Raw genomic sequence first — 18967 nt, forward strand, 5'->3', positions numbered from 1 at the left:
TCTTACAGTAAAGCTAGAGAGGGGTGCCTGGTGGCTCAGTCAGTTAAGCGTCTGACTCTTGATTCAGCTCAGGTCACGGTCTCATGGTTTGTGAGTTGGAGCCCTGCACTGGGCCCTGCGTTGGCAGTATGGAGCCTGCTTAGGATTCTTGGTCTCCCTCTCTCTGTCCTACTCCTGTTGGCTCACTCTCAAAAAAAAAAAAAAAAAAAAAAAAGCTAGAAGGGAAAAAACATAATTAAGAAAGTCCTAACAAAGAGAGTGCATTTAGAGTGCTATAAAAAACTCGCACGTAAGTGGACGCGTGCAGTTCAAACCCGTGTTGTTCAAGGTCACGTATCTGTTCCTTGTGCTGGGAGTTAGTAAGTTCTGTGGTCAGCCCTCCCGCTGTGCTGCACAGCTTGTCAGCACAAGCCCCAGTGGCTATTCAGGAGCTTTCCCACCTTTCCTGAACTCAACTGTCCTCTGCCCATCCTGGGCAGTGCTTACTTGGAGTTTGGGGGTCCATCCTGTACCCACAGAACCACAGGGATGGTGGACAGAAAGGGGCAGGGACGGGACAATATAGGAGCTATTCTAGGCACCAGATTGTGTCTTCCCAAATCTGAAGACAGCACGTAATTTGGTAATGAAGGGAATTCTTTTTGTTTTTTTTAATGTTTATTTTTGAGAGAGAGAGAGAGAGCGCGCGCGCGCGTGAGTGAGGGGAGGGGCAGAGAGAGAGGGAGACAGAGGATCTGAAGCAGGCTCTGTGCTGAGCGCGCAGAGCCCAATGCGGGGCTTGAACTCTTGAACCGTGAAATCATGACCTGAGCCAAAGTCAGATGCTTAGCCTTAGACTGTGCCACCCACGTGCCTCGCGAAGGGAATTCTTCATTCTATAACTGTTTAAGTCTATAATTTAGTCAGGCCAGGGTCAACAACAGCAGAGAAGAAGTGCCAAGAGGCAGGATGAGAACACACTGAGGCCAACTGTCTTATGACCCCTTCCCGCTACATTCAGTTCGTTGGATTTGAGGTGTAATTAATGAATGGGTATTCCTAAAATACAAAGTATGCTAAAAAAATATAAAGTAGGGGTGCCTGGGTGGCTCAGTTGGCTCTGTCTCTCTCTGTCTCAAAAATAAACATTAAGAAAAAAAATTAACTGCCAACTTGTATTTGAGACTAGAACATTCCTAGTAGTGTCTAGGCTTACGTAACAAAAGACTGTCCTGTGCTTCAAGCATCCAACAAAAGATACCTTAAAATATTTTAAAATAACTGAGTTAGGCTAATTATTCTGAATTTTGACTTCCTTCACAGCACATGGTAAAAATGATTCCGCAACATTTTTCAAGATCTGCTTTGCTAGGTTCCCCATGAAGTGATTTATAATCCATCAATTCAAGGTGTTCTCAACCCAGCAACAGAAAAAGAATCTAAAAATAAAACTGAAGTGTTGTTTTGATGAGAGAAGGTGAAAACACTGAAAGAGAGAACCACCTCTGTATTGTGCTGGGGAAGGAACCCATAATTAAAAAAAAAAAAAAAAAAAAAGAGTTTAGGAGTGCCTGGGTGGCTCAGTCGGTTAAGCGTCTGACTCTTGATTTCAGCTCAGGTCATAATGTCATGGTTGGTGAATTTGAGCCCTGAATCGGGCTCTGCACTGACAAGGCGGAACCTGCTTGGGATTTTCTCTCTCCCTGCCCATTCCCCACTCACATGCAGGCTCGCTCGCTTGCTCTCTCAAAATAAAACATAAAAAAATAAAAGAAAAAGAGTTTAGTCCTATTAATACGCCCTAAAGAGTGATCCCAAGCATTTTATGTCTCCCCAAAGAAGTTCATTCAAACCAAATCTCCATTTGCTGACACTAGAATGTTCCACAGACCTGCTGGGGGATTTTGACTTTGTTGGGAAGTCCAACCATTTACAGGCTCAGACACGTTCAGAGAGAAGAATGAAAACTAGGCGTTCTTGATGAAAATGGGGCATGTGGTCTGGTACACCCAAATTTTAATTTGCTCAAAAAATGTTTTTTCGAATTGTGTCTGAGGATACAAGTGCGCTAGAAGCCGACCACGGCCACTCTGTGAAAGCAAGTGAAGACTGCAGGGAAATGAGGGTGAACAGCTGCATTTTGATGCAAGTAGGAATGCTGTTCCACACCAAGCCACTGTACTTGTCTGGGGGTGAATGTGGAACCAGAGGGACGGGGTGGGAGACCCTCCCAGCTGGCACTCAGCGTCCTGCCTGCACAAAAAGTCTCCCATTGTGTCTGTGGTCCCTGAAAACGTGCACCTCATTTGTGAGGTAGGTTGAGACTTTTTGGTTTTCTGCTTCTACTTTCTTTTCTTCTTCTTAAGTTTATTTGAGAGAGAGAGGCAGAGAGAAAGGGAGAGAGAGTCCCAAGCACTGACAGTGCAGAGCCTAACGCAAGTCTTGATCCCATGAACCGTGAGATCATGACCTGAGCCGAGATCAAGAGTCAGACAGCTTAACGAACTGAGCCACCTAGGCGCCCCTCCTTCTACATTTTATCTAACATTGTAGAATGTCTGAGGACAAGGGACCCGGCAAAGTGTGATCCCACCATGCCACGTTGACTGGAAATGCCAGAATGAGACTTGCATGCATGAAACACTTATTGTCACAAGTCGAAGAAAGAAGGGAGAGGACAGAACGGTCCCTTTCACTGAAAGTGAAAAATGCTGGATGTCTCAATGTGTTTGTTAACTGCACAGACCCAAACCAGCAGGCTGAGGACCAGAGGGAGTGTGTAAACTAAGGGGAGCTGGTCTCCTCTCCAACCTGGTTCCTTCCTCAGGGGATGCCAACATCACAGCCCTTCTGGGTAATGCTAGAAATTTCTGGCACAGTGTTCTCAGATCTATGAGTGGCCCAGGTACATTACCAGTCAAAAAAAAATTGTTCATATTTGTTTTCTCAAAACAAATATTCACTTATTAGGGTTCAAATCTCTAAGGGCAGTTCTGAGAAATTAATGTTCTTCAGAGAAGTATTCTAGATATGAACCCATGGCTTCTTCTGTTATTATCATCACATCCAATTTATTGAAAGACTGCATTTTTTTTTAAATTTTTTAAATGTTTATTTTTTTTTGAGAGAGAGAGAGACAGAGCACGAGCAGGGGTGGGGCACAGAGAGAGAGGGAGACACAGAATCTGAAGCAGGCTCCAGGCTCTGAGCTATCAACACATAGCCTGATGCGGGGCTTGAACTCATGGACTGTGAAGATCATGACCTGAGCCGAAGCTGAATGCTTAACCGACTGAGCCACCCAGGCGCCCCAAAAGACTGACTTTTTTTTTTTAATGTTTATTTTTGACAGAGACAGAGTGCAAGTGGGGGAGGGGCAGAGAGAGAGGGAGACACAGAATCTGAAGCATCTCCAGGATCCGAGCTGTCAGCACAGAGCCCACTGTCAGCACAGAGCCAGATGCGGGGTTCAAACTCATGAACTGTGAGAGCATGACTTGAGCTGAAGTTGGACACTCGACTGACTGAGCCACCCAGGTGCCCCAAGAGACTGCATTTCTAATGACCGGTTAGCCGCCTTGTCTTGAATCCCAGGCTTCAGAAGCTCTCATGCTGGGGGCCAGGGTAGGGCTACATACACGCTAACTCATTTCCCCAGCAGGTGGCTCCCTTGACAAGTAGTTAACGTCCACCTAGGTGCAGAGATGTGCTGTGGCCATTCCCTCATGTTTCCAACATGCCTAGTTCAGTTTTGAGGACCCTCTGTTGACAGACTCCAAGCGTGGGGGGGTGAGGAGGATGGTAACTAGTCACTACTGGGGAATTAACACAGCGGCTGCGCCAATCTGGCACCTGAAATTCAAGTCAAGGTCTAGCTTGTGAAGCCAGCTGCAAGCTGCAACTGCGAGAGAGGTCAGACCCAGCTGGGCAGCTCTGTGCTCGGGCTCAGAGCAGAGCTCTTCCTGGCTCCCAGAGCTCCTGCCCCGAACCTGGGCACGACCCCACCCCGGCCCTGCCCCGGCTTCCTCTCCCTGTGTGGTCGGGTTCCACTCACCTCTGATTGTGCTTTCGCTTCCTGAATGAGAGCCGGGACCGTCGATTTTGACCCCACTGATGATAAAACAGACTGTAATCTTTGCTGGTCTCCTGCTGAGACTAGAAGTTGATCCAAACTAATATAAAAATATGAAAGAAAAAGGCAATTTTCTCCTTTCATAAGGTTGTATTTACAATGCTCTTTCTACCAAGTTGCAGGCGTTTTCTGATTTTCATGCTCTTTTGTTTTTAAAAATAATTTTTTTAATGTTTGTTTATTTTTTTCTCGAGAGCGCACTGTGAAGGATGGACAGAGAGCAAGGAGTCACAGACTCTGAAGCAGGCTCCAGGCTCTGAGCTGTCAGCACAGAACCCGATGTGGGGGTCGAACTCATGAACTGTGAGATCATGACCTGAGCCGAAGTCAGACACTCAACTGACGGAGCCACCCAGGCGCCCCTTCAAAAGGTGCCCCTTTTGGTCTTAAGAACTCTCAATACAAACTGCTTGAAGAATCCTGAGTGCTGGGCAGGAATGTCATTCACAGGAATTACTGTGGCTTCTGGGATCCATCACCTCAGGATGTTAGGGAACCAGTGCTGGAGGTCTGCAGAACATTTCTGACAGTTTGAAAAATATTCTTTAAAATGTTAAGAATTTTCTGCTTAACTCGGGTCAGCTTCGAAGGCCCAGACTGTTGTCCCCTGAGGTGCAGCCCTCCCTGTCCACTCTCACCTCTCTGATGGCGCTCTTGCCAAAAGTGCCATGTCCCATCAAGACTGCCCTGCAGAGCGACATTCTGGAAACTCTTTCTCTGCAGGCATGGTCTTTTTCCAGTAGTGATATTAAAAAGCAAAGGGGGCTAAATGCAATGTGGTATCCTGACAGAGAAAAACGACGTTAGTGAAATGTGTTCCGTGAAATCTGAATTAAGTCTGTGGTTAACTGTGTTCTTCTAGTGTTAAATTTCTGACTTTTGACAACTGGACCAGGATTACAGAAGATGTTCCCATTAGGAAGAGCTGGGTGAGGAGCTTGGGTGCCAGTCTTTGCACCTTTTCCAAAAATTGAAAACTAGTTCATAATTTTTTAAAAAGTTTATTTGAGGGGCGCCTGGGTGGCTCAGTCAGTTAAGCATCCAACTTCGGCTCAGGTCAGGATCTCACAGCTCGTGGGTTCAAGCCCCACATCAGGCTCTGTGCTGACAGCTCAGAGCCTGGAGCCTGCTTTGAATTCTTTGTCTTCCTCTCTCTAACCTTCCCCTTCCTGTACTCTGTCTCTCTCTCTCTTTCAAAAATAAATAATAAACATTAAAAAAAGTTTTTATACAGTTTATTTGAATAAAAGGGGAGAGGCAGATACTTACTTAACTGACCAGCCTTTTCCAGAAGGCAGATCCCAGGTGGTTTCACCCACATGATGGGCTGAACTGGGTGCCCCAGGCTCACTGGCTTTAGGGCTGCTTCCTCCTGGACAGGCCCTGTCCCCCCGCTTCATGGGGCATGAAAGGGCAGTGGACCCATTGAGGCCTCCCGCGGGAGAGCCAAGCGACCTCCTGGGGGTGATTTCCAGCTCGGTTTTGAAGAGTACGGCTGTTGGTCCCGCTGAGAAGTCCTCACTGCAGAGCTTGTCAAGGTCAGGCATGCTCAAGGCCCTCAGTTCCTGGAGCTTAGAGCGGGATAAGGGAGAGGGCTGGGTGTGGCGCACCGAGGACTTGTTCCTTTTGACGGGAGAGGCTGGGGTCATGGTTGGGGTGGGAATTCCAGAAGGACTAAGTGATTTCTTTGGGTCTGAGTCAGGGCCCTTGTTACTGGCCTCCGCTGGATTCTGCTGGGAGACTGTCAATGCTGTGCTGGAGGGGGACTTGGTCATCTGGGGGATCAGGGTGCTGGCTTCACTTTGGCTTTCGCTGCAGGAGCTCAGGCTGCGTCTCAGTGACCTTGCTGCTGGGTCACTGGGGTGGCTGAGGCTCCCGGAAGCAATGCTGCCAGATGACCGTCTCCCAATGGGAGGCTTGGAGCTCGCTGACAAAAAAGGAGACACCCCAGACCTGGCCACCAGCCGGTCAGAATGGGCTAGGTTCTCAAAAGACTTGATCCTCTGCTTCACAGAGAAAAATGAGGTAGATTCGTAGTTCTGCTCAGAGTAGTAATGTCTTCTAGTGACTTTGATTTTGTCTGTGACTAGGCAGCTCGTCTCTCGCACTGAAAGAACATCCCCTTCGTCTGTTGTTGGAAGGTTCCTCGATGTCTCCAGGAGGGGCTTGACGCTGTACACGCCCTGTCCGTTAGCCAGGCCAAGACCACCACCTCTGGCTGCCTTGGCCTCGAGGAGCCCCCCACTTGTTGCAGGGATCTGGCTGTCCCGGTGAGAGCGACCTGGGCTGTGTAGAGCATGCCCTTCCCGTCCAAAATGGCTTGAAAACTGGGCCGGCATGGAGTAGGTCCTGGTCGCTGGCCTTGGTGTGAAATATGGATGCTCATCTGGCACTGGGCCTGCTGACGTGCCGTTCTTGGTCATCCCGAGGGAGCCTGACACCTGACTTGACTTCCCCTGCGAGGAATCCACCTTTCTAGTAGGCAGTTGTGGGGAGGAGGAGGAGGAAGCCAGTTTTGCCACACTGAAAGATCGCTGGGTTTCCTGCTCTACCTGGGACGCACGAGATGTGAGTGACGGCGGATGACTTGAGGACGTCTCCTCTGACTGGTGACAGAACCTGATCTCACTCTTCTCCTGACAGTTGCTCTGGGCCAAGAACCCTCTTAATCTGTCACTTTCAGCTAGCTTGTCACCACATGCATTCTTGGGCATTCTCTCAGAAGAAATTTCAACTATTTTCAGCTGGTTTGTTCTTTCTAGGGGATCACCAGTAATTATTCTGCCTCCTTTGTCATCAGTCACCCCCGATCGTGCTACTTCTGGTGCCGAATCCATTCGGCTGGCCGTGCGCCGCTCCCTCTGCCCAGGAGGTGGGGCCTCCTGTCCGTTTGTGGCTGTGGACGCGCTGTTCCTCGAGGCCACAGGGGGAGCCCTGGTCTCTGGCCCACACTTAGGAGATCTGGGGGCCACTGGGCAGCCTCTGTTGGGTTCTGAGTGGAAAGCCACGTAGGATCTACCGCAGGCACCCTGCTCAGGGAGAGTCCTGGGGGAGGCGTGGGGCGAAATGAACGCTGTGATGCTCGTTTCCGAAACTGACGGCTTCAGTGACCCCGGGGCAGCAGGTGGCCTGCTCTCCAGCACGCACTGGGGGGACCTGGGGGTGGCCGTGGCATTTTTGTCAAGCTCCTCGTGGTCTATGTGGAACTGGTTAGATGCTCCCTTCAAAAGCATTTTGTGGGAGGTCTGGGGTGAAATGAGGGGTTTCCTGGGATCTGTCCCACCAGCCTTGGCAACGTGAGCTGCAGGGGCCTCGGAACTGGCTTTGCTTTTGCTTTTGATGCTGAGTCTCTTCAGCTTAGGACCAGATTTGGGTTTCTGACAGTTACTTAAGAGTGTTTCCACTGAACTTTTTCTAGGTGAGTCTTTATTTTCCAGATTCACTTTCAGCTGGGGGGAGCTATTAGGCACAGCAATCCCCTTTCTGGAATTCTGGCTGGAACTCAACACCTGACTTTTGGAGTCAGGGCTTCTGCTGGGCGCCATGGGTTGCTCCTTTTCAGTTTTGCCCTGCGAATGTGTCCCTTGGTTATTTTTATTTATTTCTTTAAACCAGGCCATGATGGGCCTCCTGGAAACCATTTTTGGTTTCTGTAGCAACTCATCCAGCTCGTGACTTTCAGAGATATGTAGATTTGTCAAAACAGACTCTCCATTCTTAGGGACATGCACGCTACAGGGGGACTGATTTTCAGTTGCATTGACATTTGTCTCTTGTTTCTTATTTGGGGTCTCGACACCCAGCAAGTCATGTTCTAAACCATCTACCGTGTTCAGACTGCCGAGAGCGACCGGAGGGTTGTGGAAATGCGTGGCGGCTTCAGGAGGCTGCCTGTTCCCCACAGATGAGCTAGTACTGGTGGCCTCCATGGTTTCTTCTTCACACGAGGGTCTGGGGTTCTGTAAAATCCTTACATCTGCATGAAGTTCATGCTCCTGAGAGCTTATATCCGAGAGAGGAAATGGCTGGGAAGAGTTTGGAATTGAAGGGCATGAGTTTCCTGGCACAAAGGATGCTCTCTCGCGTGGATTTCCCACCACTTGACTCCGAGCACTGTGCTTTAAGGGCAGAACTTTGGCCAACACAGGGCAGGGTACGGCCTGGGCAGGTGTGTGAGCAGTAGTTGCAGGCGGATTGGGGGAGCCATTTGTAGAACAAATTTCAATTTGCTCCTCCTCAGACTCTGTAGTGTCTTCCCTGTGAGAAGATCCGCGGGAACGAGGGGGTGACCAGTTGCTCCTGGTGGAAGCTCGTGGGGCTTCGGCGAGTGATTCAGGGTCAGAAGATGAGTCCTCGGCATCACCATACATGGATGAGAGAGATGGCTCCGTGCTGTCACCCAGGCCCGACAGGGACATGCTGTCTTCGTGAAAACTGCTAAAATTTCTAGAGTAGTTGCTCAAAAAGTTTTTGTTCACAGTAAAATGTTTGTCAGGATTAATGGAATCCAAAACTGAAGGCTGGGAGGCCCACTGTGGGGGAGGGGGCTGGCCAGCAGCCCAGGCCCTCCTTAGGGTGGGGGTCTGGTTCCCCACGACTGGCTCAGCATGGTGGGAACTTCCACTTCCAGTGCCTGCTGGAGGTTGACCCTGAGAATGTCCCACTTGACTCAACCGGTCCCCTTTCTGAGGAGACTGAAGTCTTGGTTCAGAAGCATCCAGCTCCTTGATGAGTGTGTCGATGTCAGTCACAGGACTGCCCCCGCTTTCCCTGGGGCAGCAGTGCCCGGAGACACCCCCACACGCCCCTGCAGCCCGGTCAGCGGGTGACGGCAGGGCGGGGCTGGCCTGCGGGGCCCTCTCGGACACAGAATCTGTTCCCTCGGGCAGGGCAGAGCCTGGGGAGTTTGCAGGCACGAGGACGCCTGTTGCGTGCAGAGCCTTGCCGTGGTGACCGGGACTTCTCTGTCTCTCCTCCTGGGACACGAGGTCTGGGGACAGGACGCCACTAGCTGCAGACGCTGCCTCTGCCTCAGGTCCCGCGCCCCTGTGGGCAGCTGCCTTCCTGGGCAAGTTGGCTTCTGGGGCTGCCGGAAGGTTGCTGAAGTCACGACGAGCCGCTGCCATCTTCCCTGGGGAGGCGCTGCTCTCCTGGGCGAGACTCACATGACATCTGTCCTCAGACTCAGGCACCCTGGGCGACACTGGCTCTCCGCGGTCCTCAGGCCGCCTTGCTGGCCCCGTGTCCATGGAGGTCTTGCTGGGCTCAGGGTGAGCTGCCCCCTTCTGCTCTGGGGTAGGGATGGGGTCTGGGGGGCTATCCAGTCCTGTGTGGAGATAAGGGGGGAAGCAGGGAGAGAGAGGGGAAAATGTGAGAAAAACTCTCAATTGAAAAAAAAAAAGGAAAATGAAACACTCTCAAATTTTTGGTCTTTTTTCAGAAAGACATCCCACAGCCTAAATGTAGGCCTCCTTGTCGTTCTGTTTTTGCCTCTGAAATTACAGAGCGCTCACATCTAACAAATACCACTCTGCTCTAGACGTTCCGAAATAACTCAGACTGGCTGGCAGAATAACCCTTTGTTTCTGCCTTTTCTCTCTTTTTGGTTATTTTTAAGGATGGGGACCCCAGAAGCCCTTCCCCTGGGTTTCTTTACACCATCTGCTCTGATGGCAATGGCCTCAGGGGTCAGGCTGTTCTGTTTGATCCCTCAGCTTTGTGTTCATCTGCAGAGGCTTCGGGTCTCTGGTTTAGCTCTAGGTCATGGGTTTGGCCTTATGGTGGGAGTTGTGTGCTGTAGAGTCTAAAACAGTCAAGTGACGACCTCTGGGGACTTACTGCTCAGTGCAGGACAGGAGGGAGGAGGCTAATTTGGGAAGAAACACAGGACGCCACAGAAGGAGGCAAGTCCGCACTGTACCTTGGTTGTGTCTTGACCGCGTTGAGAAGATTGGGAGAGCTGGAAGGCCACATAATCTGGGAAGCTCTGACAGAAGGGGTCGGGGGCGGGAGGGGGGGTGGGAGTTCTGCGGGGAGAGTCGGGCCACACAGTGATCGGGAGGAAGGCGAAGAAGAAAATGGAATGAAAGCAGAGAAGAGAGTGCATGAAACCTCAGAGGCGCAGGGAAAGGCAATGCATGCCGGCGACGGTGGGAAATGAAGTCCTTTCATGAGATGGGCTCTGGAGGGGCCTCCTCATGAGGCCCCCACACACTCGGGCTAATCTGTTCACCTCTGGCACATGGCATTTTATAATCAGGAGAAAGGACATAATAAGAACATTAGATTTGCTATTTTCTTGGGAACTATGGGTTGCTGGGAAACAGTCACAATCAAAGCACCTGCTTTGAGAAGATGGTCTCCCCAAACGTTATATTCACTCCACATCTCCCACACAAATCATTTTTTTAATTTTTTAATTAATGTTTTAATTTTTTACTTAAAAATTAAAAAAAATTTAAATACTTTTGAGAGAGAGAGAGAGACAGAGTGTGAACAGGGGAGGGGCAGAGAGAGAGGGAGACACAGAATCTGAAGCAGGCTCCAGGCTCTGAGCTGTCAGCACAGAGCCCAGTGTGGGACTCGAACCCACGAACCGGGAGATTATGACCTGAGCCAAAGTTGGGCAGTTAACTGACTGAGCCACTCAGGCGCCCCTTCCACACAAATCATCTTAATTGCATATTCCTTTTCCCTCCTGAAGTTCCTATGTCAACAATTAAGAACTAGTTATTAGGACTTAGTACTGTGCTAAGAGTTTTTCATGCACTTAATTTTCCTCCCAAGACTGTGAGGTAGGTCCTGTCACCATCTACTTGGGAACAGGAGGGAACTGAGGCACAGAGTGGTTAAGCAATGGATCCAGGGCCAGAGTTTATAGCCAGGGTCACCCGGGAAGGTGGCTCCACACCCCACCCTGTTATCTATAAACCCCGACTGCATGGCCTCTGTGTAGACAGCACTTGGCAACAGCAAGGTCGGCCTATCAAGACATGCGTGGAGAGCATACACAACCTCCCCAGACCCCGTGGAAGGGGAGGGACGTGCCAAGATTTGAATCCACGGGCTCATGTCCTTCTCTGCTCTGCCTTTTTGAACTCCCTTCAGAATGACTTTCCTGCTTCTGCTGGTACCAACTCGGGGAAAAGTCACAATGAGACAAAAGGAAGGGATTTAATAGTCGTTCTTCAGTTTCAGATGCATCTGCTGAACAAACCTTAAGTTTTTGTTAGCAATTTGACTTTATTGCAAAGCGTGTAACTTAAAAGTGTTTTGGGAGAGATTAAATGACATAGAGGCAGTCCTTGATGTCACGTTTCAAAGTAATCCTTCACTTGTAAACCTCCCCAAATGTCCAATAATGGGCAGAATGTTGCCTCAGTTATGGCACAAAATGGGGTGGGAGGCCCAGCAGCCTTACAAATGATGTTGCAGGCACAGGAGGACGCGGAAGACATCGGTGCAGTGTCCGAGCTAGAGCGGGGCCACAGGTGTGTGGAGATGGACTCATTAAGTGTTTAGGATGGCCCGCCAGGGCCAGCGTCAGCCGTGCAGGCCAGGAGTGTCTTGTGACCTCAGCACACGGCTCAAATATTACATTCTGTGGATGTGTGAGGGAAAAGATAGTTCTCGGTGCATCTGATCTCATGTAAGCAGAGTGCTGAGATTCTGAAGGGCAGGAACCCCTCTGTGTCATCTCATGACTTATTCACTAAGGTTCACATCACAAAATAGGTAAAGAGTGTCAACTGACTGAAAATGGATGCACTTGATGTGGAATTAAAACTAGGAGTTTAGGCACAATGATTTAGTAAAGCTGTTAAATGCAGGAGCTTTTAAATATCATTCACCTGTGTAAAAGCACCCCCCCCTTCCCAAAATTCTCCACGTGTAACATCTGTATAAGGGTAACTTCTGCCTTCCCATCTTGAAGCTTAACCAGCACCAAAATAACCTTACCTGTCCTTGGTTGCTCCGGTGCAGCTTCCGGCAGGTTCTCTGTGCGGTGGCCAGCATCTGGGTGGCATGGGGCGCTGGTTGGCCCCCAGTTGGAAGGGACACGTCCATCCTCGACGGTTAGCTTCCCCAGAGATTCCTGGCACAATGACAACCACAAGTCACTGTCATCAGTTTTCAGGTTTTCTGTACCCTAAGACCTCACACACAGAGAAGAGCTGGTTTGGGGAATTTCAGAGAACCCCGGATGAGGAGCCACGAGATCCAGATTCTGGGTGTCAGATCCACTAGAAATTATATGGACTTGTCATTCTTCCTAAGCCTCAGTTTTCCTAACTTTGGAATGTGGGTGATCAGGGAACTGCAGATCAGAATCACACTGAGATGTCACCCCACACCCATGAGGGTGGCTATAATCAAAAGCAGAAATAACAGGTGTTGGCGAGGATGTGGAGAAACCGGAACCTTGTGCACTGTTGGCGGGAACGTGAAATGGTTGAGCCGCTATGGAAAAGGCTACGGAGGTTTCTCAAGAAAATAAACACAGAAATACCATACGATCCACGTATCTGACTTCTGGGTGTACACCCAGAAGAACTGAAAGCAGGGTCTCTAAGAGGTATGTGTATTGCCATGTTTATAGCAGCACTATTCACAATAGCTAAAATGTGAAAGCAGTTCAAGTGTCTGTTGATAGATCACTGGATAATCAAAATGGGGGATATACCGAAAATGGGATATTACTCAGTCTTAGGAGATTCTGATCCAGACTACAACAGGGATGAACCTTGAGGACATTATGTGAAGTGAAATAAGCCAGTCACAAAAAGACAGAAGTGTATGATTCCACTTTTATAAGGTATTGAGAGGAGTAGAAATCAGAGAGACAGAAGACAGAGTGGTGGTTTCTGGGGGCTGGTGGGAGAGTTGTTATATAACAGGTACAGAATCCACGGGCTGAAACCATCTGTTTCACAAGACGAAAAGAGTTCAGGAGGTGGTGGTGATGAATGCACAACATTATTAACAAATTAATACCACTGAACTGTACATTTTCACATAAGGTGGATTTTACCACAGGAGAAAAATATGGGGAAAAAATTGGGGATAAGACTTGCCCTGTCTAACTCACAGAGATTTAAATAAAAGATGAGTAAATGAGTAAAAAAAAAAAAAAAAGCATACAGCCCACAAAAGGCTATACAGACGTAGGTATTGTCTGTGTACAGTATGGTAATATCCACGACTGTAAGGTCAGCATCTCAGTTTGGTACTTAGGGCCAGGACTCATCTGGACAAGTGAAACGGACATTTAATCTTTCAAAATTTCACTTTAGCCAAGTGTCAATTACTTCATCTTCCTTTCTTCTATCTAAAACCTACTGTAAAAAAAAAAAGAAAAGAAAAGGAAAAAAATCGCAAAACCAACCCGCCAGGAAGTTAAATCAGATTTGAAATTCACTCTCAGAGTTAAGGAGTCTTCACAAAGTGGCCCAAAGGTGGCAGCAGAGGAGAGAGGTGAAATGGATACAGCGTCTTTCAGCGGCTCTTGTATAAAAATCATTTAGTATCTGCTGAGGGAAATCTGCACAGGGTTTGAGTCAGTTATTTCTCTTTAGCAGTAAGGCATAAACGTAATAGAAAACAGCAAAAGAGGTTTGGAATTAGTAAGGCATAAATGTAATACAAAACAATGAAAGAGGTTTGGCATTAGACAGAGGTGTGACCGAACAGCACTGTGAATGCACCAAGTGCCACTGAACTGTATTCTACAGTGTTTCATTTTATGTTATGTGGCATTCGTCTCATCTTGAAAACTATTAAGTAAAAACAGCAGAAGACAACTTACTTACCGAAGGTTTTTTTCTTTTTAAGCTTCCAATATTTGAGGGTAAATACTTAATGACGATGCATTTTTTTAAAAGTTTATTTATTTATTGCTTCTCGGCCTTTTGGCTAAGATCAAGTGTAAATTTTGTTTATTTTGAGAGAGAGAGAGAGAGAGTTCATGTGACCAAGCAGGCAAGGGGCAGAGAGAAAGGGAGAGAGACCCCCAAGCAGGCTCCGTGCTATCAGTGCACAGCCTGAGGTGGGACTCGATCCCACGAACCACGAGATCAAGACCTGAGCTGAAATCAAGAGTTGGGTGCTTAACTGACACAGCCACCCAGGCGCCCCATAAATGGCAATGCATTCTATTTTCTTTCTGATGTATAGGTGAAATCATATTTTTGAAATAAATTTTTTTAAGAGAAGAGTTAAACTTTTGTGCAAAAGTTTTAAATGCTTCTCAAAATTCTTATTGGGAATACTCATTCACAATGACAAAAGCTCTTATTTTATAAACAATTATGAACAAAACCCCTGATTTCTATAGTTATCCAAAACTGGCTGATACTTTTTAAAAGAAGGGGTTAACCCATCAGCCGAACATTGCATTTTAAAACACATATGCTAGTTGGAAGTAGTAACATATTTTAGGAGGATGAAAAAAGATGTGTTTCTACTTTTTCTATATGGTTAACAAAAATCCCTTCTGCCTAATATAGTTTTTATGACTTCATATTTTCTGGGTCTGTTTACACATATGTTTGTATAAACCACTTGAACATGTATCTTTATAGATGCAGCCTTACAATCAGCTCAGAGAGAAACTATTTATGTTGAGATCGCAAACATTTGTTTCTCTTACTCCTCCTTGCTTACGTGGAGGTATACTGACTAAAATCAAGCCATGTGAGAGGTGCCTGGGTGGGTCAGTTGGTTGAGCATCCGACTGTGGCTCAGGTAATGATCTTACGGTTTGTGGGTTTAAGCCCTGCCTTGGGCTCTGACACTCGGAGCCTGGAGCCTGCTTCAGATTCTGTGTCTCCCTCTCTCTCCGCCCTCCCCCGCCTGCACTCTGTGTCTCTGTCTCTCAAAAATAAACAAACATTAAAAAAATTTTTTTGAAAATCAAGCAATTTGACAATCTGGACCATTCTAACATATGTGTAACCAAGTTGTAACATAAATAATATTGACTCGCATTTAAAGTGGTGCATTATAAGTTTTCTTTCTTTTTTTTTTTTTAAGACTTTCTTTTTCAGTCTTCTTTACCGTCAACATGCGGCTGGAACTCACAACCCCAAGATGGAGAGTCAGACTGAGCCTGCCAGGCACCCAGGTGCATGTTAAGTTTCTAAGTGAATGCCTGCCCAATTTTTCACGTGATTCTCACAATAAGGGTACGAATAGTTTTGATTATTACACAGTTGCCGTAAAAAGTCTGAAAAAATAAGGATCGCGCAGAACCTCACCAGCTGGAGGGAATCACTGTTAGCCTGTGTGACGGTCCCTCTGGCTCTGAGAGATAATCAGGGCATGATCTCTCCTCAGTGGTCCAGACAACTGTGCCTCACAAAGATTCAACAACTTGCCTCAATGGTCACCCAACTAGCCAGTGGACCAGACCCAGCATTCTTCTTCACCAGCCTAGTGCTGCCCTTCCCTCATCAACCATGTGTACAGGTCCCGTGCACAGGTAAGAGAGGGATTTCATCTTTTGGCAGAATGATCTATGACTCAATACCTGGGCATGTTCCCCCCACCAGCTGCTACAGTCTGTTTCTCCAACCATTCCCCCTCTTCCAGGCAGGATACCCTCTGCTTCCTAACACACTCCGTATTCACTCACACAAAAGTCACTGAGATCCCAAGTGACTGAAAGGAAACCAGTTACCTTCTCCACAGTTCCATCAGGATGAAAATCAGTCCCGGTCTCTCTGCCAGGAGTGGCCTGGATACATGGGTCATCAGCTCCATCAGCTAGGTTTTCAGTCTCGGAGTTGCTGGGCCTGGCGTCAGCCTCGGGCCTCTTGTGGTGTGGGCTGACCCTGGCCACTGGTTTGTGCCTGGACTCCAGGTTGTCATTCTTCTGCTGGGGGGACCTGGAGACATCTGTGCGCACCAGATTCTGGGGGCCTGTATCGGCTTTGTATTCCAATTTGGGGGAACTCTTAGATCCTGATAGTTCCTTCTTCCCTGAGCGGCCAGGGCCACCCTTGGGGGCCGCTACCGAGGCCAGGAGGTTGGCTGAATGGGAAGGAGTGTCCCCCGTGCCCTCTGGGACACTCTCCTCTAAGTCCAGCGAGCTGCCCAGGAGAGGCACTGAGGAGGCCTTACTGACCAGTGTTTTCTGAGGATGTTCCTCCTGGTTGTTGATACTCATGACCTTGGAAGAGGTCATCAAGACCTGCCTACAGTCGTCCTCTGGCAGAGACCTGCTGGGACCAGAGAGGGTCCCTGGGAGGGAAACGCAATCCCCTTCGCCATCAAACTCTTCTTCGTCACTGGCATCGTCTGTGTCATAGCAGCCAACCCTCCTCTGGCGGACGAGAGGGTTTCGGAGCACCTGCGGGCTCCCAGGGAGACTGGCTTGTCTGGCAACCGTCACCTGCTTGTGGAAGAGCCCCGAGGCCCGCTGGCTTCCTAGAGACACGAGGCTGTTGGCCCTGGCTTTTCCTGGTTCCTTGTGAGCTGGTGGGGAGGGGGAAAGAAATCATCAAATGAGACAGGGTTTCCCGTCTGGCCTGGTTTTACAACTCAACCCCCCTCATTATACATGAGCACCCCCCCATTCACAACTGCCACCTATTCGTCCTCTGGCCACTGAAGACCAGGCTTAGACGATAGGGCTTCTTGGGATTTGCACAGAGTGGACAGCCAGAGTCCCTCTCTCCTTTTCCCACTGGCCTCTTGTTTAAAATTTTTTTCTTTTTTTTACTTCAATCTCTGGATTTGGTTTGCACATGTATGCTGCCTAGAGACAGAAATGTTTAATTCATCAACACCCATGATGCCTGATACATGGCTGGGGTTCGCACTAGATGCTGCTGCTGGGAGCTCCTTTTTGGGAGGATGCCCAGAGACCAGCAAGCTCTGCACTCCAGGACCTTATCCCGTGAGGCCCCCCCTTCATCACAGGAGGCCCTTCCTCAGGGGCAAGGAGTGGGGGCTGGGTACGGGGGGCACATAAGCTCCTAGAACATGGTACAGGGAGCCTGATATTATATTCTCTGTAAGTTCCAACCAGGGATAGGGGAAAACTTGTTTGCTCAGCAAACTCTTTGCATCTTGCTAAATGAAAGAAAAATTACACGTGCTTCCACCTTGAAAGGTTTCCATCAGAGACTACGGTAAGTGCATCAGCTGCTTCAAATGAAAGCCAGAGTGGTCAAGTCTGCCTGTCCTAAGACAGAGATGTTCTTGTTCAGACATTAGAAATTAAAAAAAAAAAGTGCAGGGGTGCTTGGGTGGCTCAGTTGGTTGAGCGTCTGACTTTGGCTAAGGTCATGATCTCGCGGCTTGTGAGCTGAGCCCCATGTCGGGCTCTGTGTGAACAGCTCAGAGCCTGGAGCCTGCTTCAGATTCTGTGTCTCCCTCTCTCTGACCCTCCCCCATTCATGCTCTGTCTCTGTCTCAAAAATAAACAAACATTAAAAAAAAAAATTAAAAAAAAAAAAAAAAAGCAAACCACACCAGCAGAAGCCTGAGAAATCAGTATGGTTCACATGGGATTACCTCATATTGTAGTGAGAGCGTAATCAATGAGATTTAAAAACACCGGTTTGATAACATCTCTCTTACGGGTTCAGAATCTTTCACTCGCTGCCTTCTAAAAAGAATGAAGTTAGGGCCCAGTGAGGGAAGGGACCTGAATCTTGGCTAGGGTTCCCCTAAAACATAAAGCCATCAGGCTGCTAACCTGATTTCATGCCATAAATTTCAAGACTAAGTTATGTAAATAGCATCTAAATGCTGGTTTAGCCACCTCCAACACCCTGGGTGCAGAACGGGTGTCCAGATCCTTTACCGCAGACCTGAGGGGCCCGTCATTAAATGGTGGGCTGCATTTTCTAAGAATAAACTCTGAATTTCGTCAGGGAACAAAGACGGCTTCTACTCAACCAGAGGCTTGGGTTCCAGTTCTCCGTTCACATTAAAGCATCATAATACGTAAACCCATGTGGCCCGAGTCAGAAAACAGTCATTGTTTACTGGAGGTGCTGGGTGGCAGGCCACCGTCTTCAGAGATGCTGCATCCACTTCCTGGGTGATCCTCGTCCTCAGAGCCGGCCACCATGAAGTCTGACAGGGGGCCTGGGACACCGGGGGCAAAGTACTGGGCGGGTTCGGGGTCAGAAATCAGGGGATCCTGTTGGAGAAGACAGTGGTGGATGATAAGCAAGCACACCAGAAGCTGATCAGCTGAAATAGTAATTACTTCCTGTCTTTCCAAGAACACTTTGTTCGAATCCATGGTCCTGTGAAACAGTGGTGACAATAAACACCCAGTTCCATTTACTTCAGGATGGCTAAATTAAACAATTAAGGAAAAAGCCAACAGTTGCTGCCAGACCATGTTTTTAAAAGATCTTTTTTTTTTTTTTTTTTTTTTTTTTTCCAAATGCTTAGCAATGATCTGAAAAGCCACAGCAGCACTGTATCAACTATCCCAGGAAAAACACTGGGGGAGAGAGAGAGGAAAATAGAAATAAATTCCCAGCCACTGGTTCAACCTAGTGATGGAACAAGGAAGAGGGGAGTTTGAATCCTGGGCTCTGATCCACTGGGATTGAGGGGCCGCCAGCTGAGAAAGATTCCAGTCTCCTTAAAGTCACAGGCTCCCCCCAAACCAACTAGGACCCTTTATTGTGGAGCAGGTTGTAAACTATCCTTCAAACTGCAGCTCACGGGGCTCAGGTCATGATCTCACGGTTTGTGAGTTTGAGCCCCGCATCAGGCTCTCTGCTGACAGCTAGGAGCCTGGAGTCTGCTTCAGATTTTGTGTCTCCTTCACTCTTTCTGCCCCTCCCCAACACATACGCGTGCTCTCTCTCTCTTTCAAAAATAAACATT

The 18967-nt window shown here is 48.3% G+C and overlaps 1 protein-coding gene across 7 annotated transcripts in view; it reads right to left on the reverse strand.

Moving 5' to 3' along the window:
• The window catches only part of PDZD2 (PDZ domain containing 2), a 368370-nt gene that overhangs the window by 8420 nt on the left and 340983 nt on the right, over positions 1 to 18967 (reverse strand). For all 7 annotated transcript variants that reach the window (XM_045440968.1, XM_045440958.1, XM_045440936.1 and 4 more), the window contains 5 exons: positions 18107 to 18263; positions 15789 to 16585; positions 12071 to 12206; positions 5381 to 9437; positions 4034 to 4151 (listed from right to left, as the gene is read on the reverse strand). In XM_045440968.1, coding sequence (XP_045296924.1) covers positions 4034 to 4151; positions 5381 to 9437; positions 12071 to 12206; positions 15789 to 16585; positions 18107 to 18263 — 5265 coding nt within the window. The remainder of the gene's footprint in view (positions 1 to 4033; positions 4152 to 5380; positions 9438 to 12070; positions 12207 to 15788; positions 16586 to 18106; positions 18264 to 18967) is intronic.

The sequence above is a fragment of the Leopardus geoffroyi genome, chromosome A1 (assembly GCF_018350155.1).
Source record: "Leopardus geoffroyi isolate Oge1 chromosome A1, O.geoffroyi_Oge1_pat1.0, whole genome shotgun sequence".
NCBI classification, from domain to species: Eukaryota; Metazoa; Chordata; class Mammalia; order Carnivora; family Felidae; genus Leopardus; species Leopardus geoffroyi.